Source organism: Lithobates pipiens, unplaced genomic scaffold (genome assembly GCF_037356315.1).
Source record: "Lithobates pipiens isolate NorthernLeopardFrog02 unplaced genomic scaffold, aLitPip1_a1.2 Scaffold_22, whole genome shotgun sequence".
In the NCBI taxonomy this organism is placed as follows: Eukaryota; Metazoa; Chordata; class Amphibia; order Anura; family Ranidae; genus Lithobates; species Lithobates pipiens.
This window is the reverse complement of record NW_027507784.1, coordinates 1,550,171-1,566,378: the sequence shown is the minus strand read 5'-3', so window position 1 is coordinate 1,566,378 and position 16,208 is coordinate 1,550,171. Positions and strand designations below refer to the sequence as shown.

The window sequence follows — 16,208 nt, the reverse complement described above, 5'->3', positions numbered from 1 at the left end:
GTATTAGGTGGATGGGTAGTAGAGCTGTAGAAGGGTATTAGGTGGATGGGTAGTAGAGCTGTAGAAGGGTATTAGGTGTATGGGTAGTAGAGCTGTAGAAGGGTATTAGCTGGATGGGTAGTATAGATGTAGAAGAGTATTAGGTGGATGGGTAGTATAGATGTAGAAGGGTATTAGGTGGATGGGTAGTATAGATGTATAAGGGTATTAGGTGTATGGGTAGTAGAGCTGTAGAAGGGTATTAGGTGGATGGGTAGTAGAGCTGTAGAAGGGTATTAGGTGGGTGGGCAGTATGGATGTAGAAGGGTATTAGGTGGATGGGTAGTAGAGCTGTAGAAGGGTATTAGGTGGATGGGTAGTATAGAGGTAGAGGGGTATTAGGTGGATGGGTAGTATAGATGTATAAGGGTATTAGGTGGATGGGTAGTAGAGCTGTAGAAGGGTATTAGGTGGGTGGGCAGTATGGATGTAGAGGGGTATGAGGTGGAGGGGTAGTAGAGCTGTAGAAGGGTATTAGGTGGATGGGTAGTAGAGCTGTAGAAGGGTATTAGGTGGAGGGGTAGTAGAGCTGTAGAAGGGTATTAGATGGATGGTTAGTATAGATGTAGAGGGGTATTAGGTGGATGGTTAGTATAGATGTAGAAGGGTATTAGGTGGAGGGGTAGTAGAGCTGTAGAAGGGTATTAGGTGGATGGGTAGTAGAGCTGTAGAAGGGTATTAGGTGGAGGGGTAGTAGAGCTGTAGTATATAAAATGTTATTGAGGAGCCATGAGGCAGATGATAGACATGTTGGGGGGGCAGAAGGTAGGAGAAGTCGGGACATCTACACACTGTGGAATACATGGGAAGTTGTCCGGTTTCTTCCCATCACCATCCAAGGACAAGAGGACCTCAGACAGTCACATATTTCATACAGGTATATAGATAGAGAGAACCAGCCACCTACCTCCTTGTAAGCTGATCCCCACCAGGGACAGGAGCAGTACGGAGCGCAGCATTGTTCAGAGTGTGCAGGAAACAGAGAAGCAGAGACAACCCCGGGGCCCGGGGCCCTAGATATACCCCAGCAACTCACCCCACCCCTCCTACATGTAATGTGTCAAATACTGCCAATGAGTAGACACTCAGGTGTGATGTGTACACAGAGGAGTACCGGCCCCGCTTCAAGATTAACACTAAGATTACTGAACAAGTATCTACTCCCCCTAGAAGAATGATACTAGTCATCCACCGACCTGGGATTTATATCATCTTCTCCCGTATCAGCCTACTACACCTCTAAAATTCCAATACTCGCCCCCCCACATCCTACTACACCTCTACTAGTCCTCTACTCACCCTCCACATCCTACTACACCTCTACAATTCCAATACTCACCCCCCCTCCACATCCTACTACACCTCTACTAGTCCTCTACTCACCCCCCACATCCTACTACACCTCTACTCACCCCCACATCCTACTACACCTCTACTCACCCCCCCCCCCCACATCCTACTACACCTCTACAATTCCAATATTCACCCCCCCTCCACATCCTACTACACCTCTACTAGTCCTCTACTCACCCCCCACATCCTACTACACCTCTACTCACCCCCACATCCTACTACACCTCTACTCACCCCCCCCCACATCCTACTACACCTCTACAATTCCAATATCCCCCCCCCCTCACATCCTACTACACCTCTACTAATCCCCCACATCATACTACACCTCTACTCACCCCCCACATCCTACTACACCTCTACAATTCCAATACTCACCCCCCACATCCTACTACAATTCCAATACTCACCCCCATATCCTACTACACCTCTACAATTCTAATATTCACCCCCTATCCTACTACACCTCTAATAGTCCTCTACTCACCCCCACATCCTATTACACCTCTACTAGTCCTCTACTCACCACCCCACATCCTACTATACCTCTACAATTCTAATACTCCCCCCATATCCTACTACACCCCTACTAATCCTGTGCTCATCCCCATATCCTACTACACCCCTACTAGTCCTGTACTCACCCCCATATCCTAATACATCCCTACTGGTCCAGAACTACCCCCCCCCCTTATCCTACTCCTACTACATCCCCACTGGTCCTGTATTCACCCACATAACCTATTACACCCCTACTAGTCCTGTAGTCACCCCCTTATCCTACTACACATCTACTAGTCCTGTATTCAACCCCTTATTCTACTACACCCTTACTGGTCCTGTACTCACCCCCATATCCTACTGTGCCCCTCCTAGTCCTGTACCCACCCCCTTATCCTACTACACGTCTGCTAGTCCTGTATTCACCCCCTTATAATAATACACCTCTACTACTCCTGTACTCACCCCCATATCCTACTACATCCCTACTAGTCTTCTACTCACTCCCTTAACCGTACTCAACATTACTAGTCCTGTATGCACCCTCATACCCTACTTCACCCATACTATTCCTGTACTTACCCCCATATACTACTACACTCCTACTAATCCTGTACTCACCCCATATTCTACAAATCCCTACTATTCCTGTACTCACCCTAATACCCTACTACACCCCTACTAGTCCTATGCTCACACCAATATCCTTCCGCACCCCTACTAATCCTATATTCACCATTAAAACCTGCTATACCGCTACTAGTCCTGCATTCACCCCCAAATCCTACTACACCACTACCAGTCTTGTACTCACCCGCATATCTTACTACACCACTACTAGTCCTGTACTTACACACATATCCTATTACACCTAGTCTTGCACTCACCCCCATTCCCTACTACACCTCTACTAGTCCTGTAATCACCCCCCATATCCTACTACATCCCTACTAGTCTTGTTCTCACCCTCATATCCTACTATACCTCCACTAGTCCTGTACTGTATTAGTCCTTTAATAACCTCCATATCATACTATACCCTACTAGTCCTGTAGTCACCCCTAATTCCTACATAATCCCCCTACTAATCCTGAACTCACCTCTATATCCTACTACACCTCAACTATTGCTGTTTCCACTCCTGTGTCCTACTCTTCCGACCAGACTTCTACTCACCACAATGTCCTACTAAATCTCCAATAGTTATCTACTCACCAACATATCCATAGGCAAGTGGTGTGTCCGGGCACACCCTACTCACCCTGTGTGGTGCAGATTCCCCCGCTGATATTTCCCCAAACTGGGCCCTACTGACAAGTCCACTGCTCTACTAACACCGTCTATGTTTTAATACATTTGGGGTGCACATGTATGAACATATCCTACTACCCCCTACTAGTCCTGTACTTACCCCTCTATTCTACTCCACCCCTACTAGTCCTGTACTTACCCCTCTATTCTACTCCACCCCTACTAGTCCTGTACTTACCCCTCTATTCTACTCCACCCCTACTAGTCCTGTTATATCCCCCATATCTCACTCCAGTGTTCATCCTCATATCTTCTTAAACCTCTAGTACTATTATAAAGTTGTACTCCAGATTAATCACATCTAGTAGTAAAGTATTTCCCCCGGTGATGTCAGGCCTGTCGTGTCTCTCCAGTCAGAGCCATGTGTCAGCTCGGAGGAGCAGGTACCCCGGCAGTGTAGAGGAATGTGACATGGAGGTGCCATATTTACTCGGAGGTGAAGACAGGAACAGACTGCCAATGATGGGTGAGAGAGTTCACTGAGAGTGCATGAGAGGAAGAGAGAAGTCCCGGGACTCCCCCCTATAGAGGAGGAGAGATCTACAATACACCATGAAGACCCCACACTTCATCTCTACAATACACCATGAGGACCCCACACTTCATCTCTACAATACACCATGAGGACCCCACACTTCATCTCTACAATACACCATGAAGACCCCACACTTCATCTCTACAATACACCATGAGGACCCCACACTTCATCTCTACAATACACCATGAGGACCCCACACTTCATCTCTACAATACACCATGAAGACCCCACACTTCATCTCTACAATACACCATGAGGACCCCACACTTCATCTCTACAATACACCATGAGGACCCCACACTTCATCTCTACAATACACCATGAGGACCCCACACTTCATCTCTACAATACACCATGAGGACCCCACACTTCATCTCTACAATACACCATGAGGACCCCACACTTCATCTCTACAATACACCATGAGGACCCCACACTTCATCTCTACAATACACCATGAGGACCCCACACTTCATCTCTACAATACACCATGAGGACCCCACACTTCATCTCTACAATACACCATGAAGACCCCACACTTCATCTCTACAATACACCATGAAGACCCCACACTTCATCTCTACAATACACCATGAGGACCCCACACTTCATCTCTACAATACACCATGAGGACCCCACACTTCATCTCTACAATACACCATGAGGACCCCACACTTCATCTCTACAATACACCATGAGGACCCCACACTTCATCTCTACAATACACCATGAGGACCCCACACTTCATCTCTACAATACACCATGAGGACCCCACACTTCATCTCTACAATACACCATGAAGACCCCACACTTCATCTCTACAATACACCATGAGGACCCCACACTTCATCTCTACAATACACCATGAAGACCCCACACTTCATCTCTACAATACACCATGAAGACCCCACACTTCATCTCTACAATACACCATGAAGACCCCACACTTCATCTCTACAATACACCATGAAGACCCCACACTTCATCTCTACAATACACCATGAAGACCCCACACTTCATCTCTACAATACACCATGAAGACCCCACACTTCATCTCTACAATACACCATGAAGACCCCACACTTCATCTCTACAATACACCATGAGGACCCCACACTTCATCTCTACAATACACCATGAGGACCCCACACTTCATCTCTACAATACACCATGAGGACCCCACACTTCATCTCTACAATACGACATTTCATTGACTGAGTGGTCATACATGTTGAAGACCCAACACGTCACTGACAGACACTATTCATTGTGCTACCAAATGTAACTTTGCTAATTATCTCCCTTTCCTCCCTTCATGGCCACCCAACAACTGGTCAGTTCCGTGCAGCACAAGGCTGCCTAGATCATTTATTAGTAAAAACTGGTTTAGGTGGGAAAACATTGTAGATTTCCATACAGGAGGGATAATATACTGGGAACATATCAATGTATTCCCTATGCTGAGATCTGATCCTACATGAAGCCCTCATACAATCTGGTTGAACAGAAAAAGTCCCCCTATATAGGAACTGGTCTTACATGAAGCCCTTACCGCAGGATCCTGCCCTACATGAAGCCCTTACCACGGGATCCTGCCCTACATGAAGCCCTCACCACGGGATCCTGCCCTACATGAAGGCCTTGCCCTACATGAAGCCCTTACAGCGGGATCCTGCCCTACATGAAGGCCTTACCGCAGGATCCTGCCCTACATGAAGGCCTTACCGCAGGATCCTGCCCTACATGAAGCCCTTAACGCGGGATCCTGCCCTACATGAAGGCCTTACCGCGGGATCCTGCCCTACATGAAGGCCTTACCGCGGGATCCTGCCCTACATGAAGCCCTTACCACGGGATCCTGCCCTACATGAAGGCCTTGCCCTACATGAAGCCCTTACAGCGGGATCCTGCCCTACATGAAGGCCTTACCGCAGGATCCTGCCCTACATGAAGCCCTTACAGCGGGATCCTGCCCTACATGAAGCCCTTACAGCGGGATCCTGCCCTACATGAAGGCCTTACCGCAGGATCCTGCCCTACATGAAGCCCTTACAGCGGGATCCTGCCCTACATGAAGCCCTTACAGCGGGATCCTGCCCTACATGAAGGCCTTACCGCAGGATCCTGCCCTACATGAAGCCCTTACAGCGGGATCCTGCCCTACATGAAGCCCTTACAGCGGGATCCTGCCCTACATGAAGGCCTTACCGCAGGATCCTGCCCTACATGAAGCCCTTACAGCGGGATCCTGCCCTACATGAAGCCCTTACAGCAGGATCCTGCCCTACATGAAGGCCTTACCGCGGGATCCTGCCCTACATGAAGCCCTTACCGCAGGATCCTGCCCTACATGAAGCCCTTACCGCAGGATCCTGCCCTACATGAAGCCCTTACCGCGGGATCCTGCCCTACATGAAGCCCTTACCGCGGGATCCTGCCCTACATGAAGCCCTTACCGCGGGATCCTGCCCTACATGAAGCCCTTACCGTGGGATCCTGCCCTACATGAAGCCCTTACCGCGGGATCCTGCCCTACATGAAGCCCTTACCGCGGGATCCTGCCCTACATGAAGCCCTTACCGCGGGATCCTGCCCTACATGAAGCCCTTACAGCGGGATCCTGCCCTACATGAAGCCTTTACAGCGGGATCCTGCCCTACATGAAGCCCTTACAGCGGGATCCTGCCCTACATGAAGCCCTTACAGCGGGATCCTGCCCTACATGAAGCCCTTACAGCGGGATCCTGCCCTACATGAAGGCCTTACCGCGGGATCCTGCCCTACATGAAGGCCTTACCGCGGGATCCTGCCCTACATGAAGGCCTTACCTTGGGATCCTGCCCTACATGAAGCCCTTACCGCGGGATCCTGCCCTACATGAAGCCCTTACCGCAGGATCCTGCCCTACATGAAACCCTTACCGCGGGATCCTGCCCTACATGAAGCCCTTACCGCGGGATCCTGCCCTACATGAAGCCCTTACAGCGGGATCCTGCCCTACATGAAACCCTTACCGCGGGATCCTGCCCTACATGAAGCCCTTACCGCGGGATCCTGCCCTACATGAAACCCTTACCGCGGGATCCTGCCCTACATGAAACCCTTACCGCGGGATCCTGCCCTACATGAAGCCCTTACCGCAGGATCCTGCCCTACATGAAGCCCTTACAGCGGGATCCTGCCCTACATGAAGCCCTTACAGCGGGATCCTGCCCTACATGAAGGCCTTACCGCGGGATCCTGCCCTACATGAAGCCCTTACCGCGGGATCCTGCCCTACATGAAGCCCTTACCGCGGGATCCTGCCCTACATGAAGCCCTTACCGCGGGATCCTGCCCTACATGAAGCCCTTACCGCGGGATCCTGCCCTACATGAAGCCCTTACCGCGGGATCCTGCCCTACATGAAGCCCTTACCGCGGGATCCTGCCCTACATGAAGCCCTTACCGCGGGATCCTGCCCTACATGAAGCCCTTACCGCGGGATCCTGCCCTACATGAAGCCCTTACCGCGGGATCCTGCCCTACATGAAGCCCTTACCGCGGGATCCTGCCCTACATGAAGCCCTTACCGCGGGATCCTGCCCTACATGAAGCCCTTACAGCGGGATCCTGCCCTACATGAAGCCCTTACAGCGGGATCCTGCCCTACATGAAGCCCTTACAGCGGGATCCTGCCCTACATGAAGCCCTTACAGCGGGATCCTGCCCTACATGAAGCCCTTACAGCGGGATCCTGCCCTACATGAAGCCCTTACAGCGGGATCCTGCCCTACATGAAGGCCTTACCGCGGGATCCTGCCCTACATGAAGGCCTTACCTTGGGATCCTGCCCTACATGAAGCCCTTACCACGGGATCCTGCCCTACATGAAGCCCTTACCGCGGGATCCTGCCCTACATGAAGCCCTTACCGCAGGATCCTGCCCTACATGAAGCCCTTACCGCAGGATCCTGCCCTACATGAAGCCCTTACCGCGGGATCCTGCCCTACATGAAGGCCTTACCGCGGGATCCTGCCCTACATGAAACCCTTACCGCGGGATCCTGCCCTACATGAAACCCTTACCGCGGGATCCTGCCCTACATGAAGCCCTTACCGCGGGATCCTGCCCTACATGAAGCCCTTACCGCGGGATCCTGCCCTACATGAAGCCCTTACCGCGGGATCCTGCCCTACATGAAGCCCTTACCGCGGGATCCTGCCCTACATGAAGCCCTTACAGCGGGATCCTGCCCTACATGAAGGCCTTACCTTGGGATCCTGCCCTACATGAAGCCCTTACCGCGGGATCCTGCCCTACATGAAGGCCTTACCTTGGGATCCTGCCCTACATGAAGCCCTTACCGCGGGATCTTGCCCTACATGAAGCCCTTACCACGGGATCCTGCCCTACATGAAGCCCTTACCGCGGGATCCTGCCCTACATGAAGCCCTTACCGCGGGATCCTGCCCTACATGAAGGCCTTTCTGCTCAGATCTGCTCTTACATGAAACCTCCCCAAGATTTAATACTACATGAAGCACCCTCCCTTCATGAGATCCTGTCCTATGCATCCCTCCTCACCATGGGACCCGATCCAAAATGAGCCCCTCCCTCCCCAATTGGATCTGATTCTACATGTAGCCACCGCCCATTGTATCTGGTCCTACATGAAGCCCTTCCCATGAGATCTTGTTCTACGTGACGCCTCCCATGAGTTCTGGGCCTCATGAAGCCCTTGCAATGGGATCTGATCCCACATGAAGCACCCTCCCTTCATGAGATTTGGTCCTGCAAAACATTCCTCCTCTGTGGGATCTGTTCCTACACGGGGGCCCCTCCCCCATGGGATCTGTTCCTACACGGGGCCCCCTCCCCCATGAGATCTGTTCCTAGATGAAGCCCCCTCCTCAGCTCTCCTGGATGCAGTCAGTGTGAAGTTTGTGTTCCCCACAGTTAGCTGCAGTCTACATAATACATGGGTGATGGAGGGGCTCTCACTGCCTTGAATGACAATACCAGAGGATGAGGAAGTGGCTCCAGAAATTGAGATCTGCAATAAGTGACAGGATGTCTCACCATACTAGTTATATTGCATAGAGAAGGCCAGCACTAGGGACAAGGGTCACCGTGAACGTTGGTGGGGGTGTATTGGATTCAATTGTAGGGTAAACATTTTCACTGCAAGTCTTTCCTTACAAAAGTGGCCTTTCTCCCCCCTACAGATAAAAGGTTAGGCACACACCAGTTAGGCCTATTATTCCTGATTAAACCTTTCTTGCTGCCGGCCAATGTTTACACGGTTGGGTCCACTGCAGACTGTATTGATCAGTCCTGTATTGATGATAGGGACCGCCACAAACCACGGCCCAGTGTTTTGTTTTGTTTTTTTATATTGGCTGGTCAATGCAGGTTTACTACCATATGATAAAGCGTGCATCACTACCTGAGAAACCACCCTGTCCGGGGTTTTTTTAAACCTAAAATGACTGATCGGTGTGCTGCTGTTGGTCAGCCAGAATAAAAAGCAATTCATGCTAAATACGCACCGTCACCAAGACTGTCCTGTAACCATTTCAGCATTCACAAAAAAAAAAAAAAAAAAAAAAAAAAACCACATTTAAGGAGTGGCGTACATGAATGTTGCCCTCAAACCACATGAGAAGACCGCATACTTTTACAAACTGACCTCCCCCATGGCACTGCCTACCATTCCATACCCTTTAGGCACGTTTGTCCAAAACCAGTCAAAATTTAGGCAGCAAAACGCTGCCCCCCCCCCCCCCCCCCATAGACCACAGCCACAAGATCACTGAACCATTCGTGGAAAACCCAATCTGACCACCCCCCTGTCTTAGGGAGGTGAGGCGTGGAGATGAGCTGAATGTACCCGGTGCCCTTGGTGGTAAACCCCACTTAAGGGGCTGCATCTGATCCTCATTGAGGTCAATGGGAGCTGAATGTTAAACATGAGTTCTGAACATTTTCTAGGCCAATAAAGAAATTATGAATGACATGGGGGCTGGATGCATCTATAACCCCCCCCCCCCCTACAGGTAACCCCAAGCAACCTCCGTGTGGGGGTTGCCCCCCAGATCTAGATGAATGCCAAGATGGAGCCCAAAAGTGGTATCACCCCAAACTCCCATGAAGCTGAACTGGCAAGTGACAAAAACAAGCCCCCCCCCTATGTTTGTGAGCAAGAGGTACATATTATCGGGGGGGGGAACCCCCACAAGAGAAAATGCTTCAATGTACATCCAATCAAGAGAAAGCCTGATGGCCAATCCTGCCTCCCTACAAGTGAGGGCAGCAGTCTGACCACTGAACATGAGGGGGGGGGGGGGGGGGTATTCCCAGTGACATCACTGACCAAATATGGTCATTCCCTCCTGACCATGCCAAGAACTCCTCCAGAATATGAGGACTGAGAATTCTTAGCAGAAAAGGGATCGGACATATTCAAATTGATCCACAATGTGGCCCCTCCCCCAACCCAAGGTACCAGACAGCAGCAGAATTCCTCCCACCAAATCCAGACAGTAGAGCAAATACCCCATGACAGGTCATCACCCCTACTGGGAATTCCACCCAGCGTACAGGACGGATCAGGAATGTGGAAGTCTCTGTAGCTGTGCGATGTTGTCCAGTGGTGTGAAGTGCAACCCCACCCCCCCCCCCCCCCCCATATGAATAGATTTGATCTCTATGCCCCCCCCCACTCCTCTGAAGTCTCAGGTTAGTGAATGGCTCCATTGTCTGGAGTTTGCTCAGTCTCCTCATTGTCCTGGTAATGATTTACAGTGGGGGGGGGGGGGGGGATCTTTGTATTCCGATTTCCTGACCATGGACATACATGACTGATAATTACAGGAGAGACTCAGCCCAGCCCTCCGGCCACACAGGACAACTCCGAGGAATGTCCTCCATCAGATGAAAGACCTGCCCCCTCCCACATAGGACAATGGTTGGACATATCTGCCCAATCTTTACAGATGGGACAACGCAAGGGACAGATCTGTCCAATCTCCCCCCCCACAGGACAGTTCGGAACTGACCCCCCCCCCCCCCCCATTGCCTGAAGAATAGTTACCATTGTCCAACACCCCAATTTTAAAGATCCTTTCCACTGCCCAACACTCTACTACCCCCCCCCCCCCCGCCATTTTCATTCCATGGACAGCTTATTTCAAATTCCCTCAACTCAATGGGGGGGGGGGGGGTGATCCAGGCCTTCCTGACAGGGGTCCTAGCCCACCCCCACTCCACAAAGTCACATGGAGTTAGATGGGCTTGTAGATCTGGAGGTTCTCTACCATCTAGGACAGTGATGGTGAACCTTGGTACCCCAGATGTTTTGGAACAACATTTCCCATGATGCGCAACTATACTGCAGAGTGCAAGAGCATCATGGGAAATGTAGTTCCAAAACATCTGGCGAACCTTGGCAACCCCATCACTGATCTAGGAGAACCCAACGCAAGACTTACATCTTCAGAAAGTCGCCCTCATCCTAGTCATTAGTTCACCTTAGGGGGGGCGCGACAGATATGTTCAGGCCAGACAGGTCGGTTCTACAAAAAGAATAATTTTATTAAACATGAAAGTTACATAAAATCCAGCACAAGCACCCCCCCCCCCCCCCTCAAGTCTGTCTTCATGCCATAATAGGGCATCCCATCAGTCCTCACACGTAGTTCTTGGTGGTGTACTCACTGCGAGCCCCAGAGGGGGCGGCAGTATAGCGGGCAGAGTATGGGGCATCATCTTTCTTGGGGCAGGAGCAGCACAGAAGCCCCCCACCCAGCAGCATCAGAGCAGCGGAAGCCCAGCCAATGTAGATAGCAGCCCCCAACTCCCTCTTCTGGGCATCTGTCACCAGTGGGTTGTAGAAGTCACGGATGATGGTGTTGGCCGACCAGCAGACAGGGATGAGTATTAGGATCCCTGCCACCACAAAGATCACGCCGGACACCAGGCTGACCCTCGCCTTGGTGTTCTCATTTTCCACACAGTTGGTACATTTGGCTCCCACAATGCCGATGAGCAGGCCTAGGACAGCCACAAGGACACAGATGACCGTGAGGGCGCGGGCGGCCTGAAGGTCTTGAGGCAAGGCCAACATGGAGTCGTAGACCTTGCACTGCATCTGGCCGGTGCTCTGAACGATGCAATTCATCCACAGGCCTTCCCAGATGATCTGCGCCACCACAATGTTGTTCCCGATGAATGCAGTCACCTTCCACATTGGCATGGCACAGGTGATGATGGATCCCACCCAGCCAATCAGGGCCAAGATCATCCCAAGAAGCTGAAGACCAGTAGAAGCCATTGTTGACTGGAATCTGCAAGGAAGCACACGGGTCATTACATTGCAACCAATGACAACAGTTATTAAGCATGTCAAAAAACAAACAAACCCCAAAACACCCTGAGGACCAATATCAGACCCCCCCCCCCAAAAAGACTACAACAAATTCCTGACCGGTCAGGTGTTGGATGCTCATTGTCTTTTGGTGCTTTGAGTCAGGAGCCTTCGTTACCCAACTATAGTTCCTTTGGACTCAGTACAAGACTTGGCCAGTAAGGAGATTCACTCTGTGTGTGGGGGGGGGGGGGGGGGGTGACAATTTTTTCCCGGTGACACCACTGCTTCAACTCATGCGCATCCAACCCCAAAAAAATTTAACATTGCAGATCACCAACCTGTAGATGGTATCGGTTTTGGTCCCGTGACCAATCCCTGCCGTAGGGTGACAACACCTCCACTGCATCTACGGGAGAAGCCATGGGTGTCACTTCTCTTCATCTCCCATTACATGAGAGGATTAGTAGAGAAGATCTCTTCAGGCATTTTCTGTACTTACTGAAGGCTTGAGCCCAAAAACCCAAATGGAAAAAAACCACATCCAAGGACTGATGAGCTGCAATATTTCACCATTTTGTGTGAAGAACCTTCACATGGATGGGGCAACCATATAGAGTCATCAGTGACCGCACTTTACTGCCCCTCACACAACATTTTTAGGTGTTTCCCTAAAGATCCAGCAGTTCAGCTAGGGTGCAGGTTGCATAAAAATATATATATAAAACTCAGTGGTGTAACTAGAACCTTCAGGGCCCCGATGCAAGAAACCATGAAGGGCCCCCCTGAACCCCAGCCAGGGCCCTTCCCTCCGAGTCCAGCGCTGGAACTCCAGGGCGTGGTCACAGGTATGACCTTTGTCAGCCCTGTAGTTCCACCACTGGCATCAGTAGTTTTTTAAAATAATTTATTTTTAGGTGCCCCATTGGGTGACTGTCCCTAGGCAGGATGGGGTCCCCGTCCCCAGAAGAGATGAGGTCCTTTTCTCCAAGGCAGATGAAGTTACTGCCCCCAGGTGAGAAGGAGTCCCTGTCCCCAGGGGTGATGGCTGGGAGAACAGACATCGGACTGAGCGGCAATGCATGGAGCAGGAGAGGGGTACTCTGAGGAGCCGGCCGAGGACACAGGTCATGCGGGGAATGCACAACTAAAGAGCAGCCAGTGTGATAGTCGAGCATGGAGCTCTGCTAGTCACCCTCCACCTCCACCACCCGTGTGCATGGTGCACTGCTACCCCTAGCTGCCTATGCTGCTGCCGGCCATATGTACAGGGGGCTGCATGGGCCCCCTGCATCACAGGGCCCAGTTGCGTTCGCGACTGCTGCACCCCCTATAATTACGCCCCTGATAAAAATCCTCTGCATTACAATAAACGTGACTGGAGCCATGTTACCATCGTCTGGCCTGGAGAGGATTGGTCAGATCTTTGGCAACATCGGCAGGAGAACATCCAGACAGATCTGATTGTACAATCTACTGCCACAAAACTGAGGACAAACAATTCAATCAAAACCCATCCCAACCACCATACACCGGCAGATAAAGATTGGTAACCCTGAGCACCAGGTGAATGGAGCCCCCCCACCCCCACCATTGTATTCAGTCTAGGACTGGTAATCTCCTCCCCCCCACCCCTTTGTAGGTGGGGGGGGGGGGGGGGGAACGACACAATGAATTGAGATTCCTGCACACAAAAGAATAAGGTTTATGGAGGAAGTTGAGAATTCCCTCCCCCCCCCCCATTGGGAACAGGTGGAAGGAGACTAGAAAAAGTAGCAGTTGATCCTGTATACAAAGACCCCCCCCCCCCATACAGATACCTAAAGATGCCCAAGACCCTTCCTCCCACTAAGGTGCTCAACCCCCCCCCCCCCCCCAAAAAGACAGGCACCTCACAACATTCGCATCATCCTATAGACTTATGCAGCAGGGCACCCCCACCCCCCCCCCCACAAAAACCAATTTCAGGGAGGCAATGCTTTGCACTGGTGCTGAACCCTCCCCCCCCCCCCCCCCCAACAAATCGCAGACTTACCAGCGCCCATGAAAATGCAGCCTCATCACAGGGCTTGGCTGCAGCGGGCCTGGTAAGGCATCTAGTCAGTGATTTCAGTGCAGACCCCCCCTCCATCAGTATAGACCCCCCCAGTGCAGACCCCCCTCTCCACTAGCAGTCCCCCCCCCCCCCCTCAGTGCCCCCAGCATTTCTCCATGTACAAATACATTACATTGTTCAGATTTCAGAAGAGCGCAGGATAAACAGCGGCGCTTCCCTCCACCAGCCTCTGTACAGTAATGTGGGGGGGGCTGTAGTGAAGAGGACTGGAGGGGGCGGGGTACCGATCAAAGACCGAAATCCATGGAGACCGAGCCACTCACTGAGCCCCCCCCCCCCCCAATTCACTATAGGGGTACCGTACCCCAAGGAAGTGTAGGGAGTCTGCATGGGGTACTGTGCCCCTATAGTGAGGGGGCATCACAAGGGTACAAAAAAAATCCCCACATGTCCCAAGCAATGTACATCAAGCCCCCCAAACCTATAGGGACCCCTACACACCACATCCACTACAGAGCCCCATTCACACCTGAGTATAGGGCGTTCAGGCAGACAACTTGCATCATTTTACTACACCTGTGCGGGGCAAAATGTCACCAAAGAATAAAAACACCCAAATCTGCCCAATATGAGCGACAAAAAAAATATAAAATAAATGTCCAGGACTTGTTTGAGCTTCAAGAGACTTGGAATGGAGATGAGAACCGTCTCCATAGAGGATGATGGGTTTCCTCCTCCGCCCCATTTTGTAACTTCAGGCTTCAAGCTACAAAACACTCAGGCCCAAGTCCCACAAAAAACCCTCCAGACCATACAGTGTCCCCCAACACAAGGGCATAGAAACCCCCCCCCCCCCCCCCCCAATAATATAACAAGTAGAGGAACCCAAAACCACACAAGAGGCCCACCCCATAATAATCCACACAATGGTTCCCCTCCATACACAGGGACCCCCAACATCTTCTCTTACCTGCCACACCAAGGAGAGGAATGAATGCTGATCACCTGCCCCCATCCCCTGACTTATATACCCCCTGATGACATCACAGGCAGAGAGGAATCAGGTGGAGGAGGAACAATGGGGGAAGTGTCCTCACCTGGGAGGGAAGTTTCACTGAAACCCCTTCATTACCATCATCATCCTCACCAGGGGGGAGGGGAGGAGGTCTAGAGTGTCAGCTCCTGGGAACAAAATACCAAAGAACCCTCATCACACAATGCTGAGCGAAACTCACAACATAGATAGACAATGTTTATATATACAATGTATCCTCATATCATCCGTGTATATACAATGTATCATTATATCATCCCTGTATATACAATGTATCCTCATATCATACGTGTATATACAATGTATCCTCATATCATCCGTGTATATACAATGTATCATTATATCATCCCTGTATATACAATGTATCCTCATATCATACGTGTATATACAATGTATCCTCATATCATACGTGTATATACAATGTATCCTCATATCATCTGTGTATATACAATGTATCATTATATCATCCGTGTATATACAATGTATCCTCATATCATCCCTGTATATACAATGTATCCTCATATCATACGTGTATATACAATGTATCCTCATATCATCTGTGTATATACAATGTATCATTATATCATCCGTGTATATACAATGTATCCTCATATCATCTGTGTATATACAATGTATCCTCATATCATCCCTGTATATACAATGTATCCTCATATCATACGTGTATATACAATGTATCCTCATATCATCCCTGTATATACAATGTATCCTCATATCATACGTGTATATACAATGTATCCTCATATCATCCCTGTATATACAATGTATCCTCATATCATACGTGTATATACAATGTATCCTCATATCATCCCTGTATATACAATGTATCATTATATCATCCCTGTATATACAATGTATCATCATATCATCCCTGTATATACAATGTATCCTCATATCATACGTGTATATACAATGTATCCTCATATCATCCCTGTATATACAATGTATCATTATATCATCCCTGTATATACAATGTATCCTCATATCATC

At 50.2% G+C, this 16,208-nt stretch overlaps 2 protein-coding genes across 5 annotated transcripts in view; both read right to left on the bottom strand.

The window, feature by feature from the left end:
- Positions 1 to 1,103, bottom strand: part of GREP1 (glycine rich extracellular protein 1) — a 36,378-nt gene extending 35,275 nt beyond the window's left edge. For 2 of the 3 annotated variants that reach the window (XM_077494055.1, XM_077494056.1), the window contains exon 1: positions 947 to 1,103. In XM_077494055.1, the coding sequence (XP_077350181.1) occupies positions 947 to 998 (52 nt within the window). In that variant the 5' untranslated portion in view covers positions 999 to 1,103. The remainder of the gene's footprint in view (positions 1 to 946) is intronic. The other variant, XM_077494054.1, reaches the window with a different exon arrangement.
- A 10,194-nt stretch (positions 1,104 to 11,297) lies between these two features.
- Positions 11,298 to 15,210, bottom strand: LOC143925299 (claudin-4-like). Of its 2 annotated transcripts, none has more exons than XM_077449881.1 (2): positions 15,117 to 15,210; positions 11,298 to 12,070 (listed from the first exon to the last, which is right to left on the bottom strand). In XM_077449881.1, exon 2 carries the CDS (start codon positions 12,055 to 12,057, stop codon positions 11,413 to 11,415), a length of 645 nt encoding a protein of 214 aa, XP_077306007.1. In that variant the 5' UTR covers positions 12,058 to 12,070; positions 15,117 to 15,210; the 3' UTR covers positions 11,298 to 11,412. The 2 variants fall into 2 exon arrangements, with proteins under 2 accessions (XP_077306007.1, XP_077306009.1); XM_077449883.1 differs by lacking the exon at positions 15,117 to 15,210 and adding an exon at positions 14,319 to 14,408.
- Between the last annotated feature and the right edge of the window lie 998 nt (positions 15,211 to 16,208).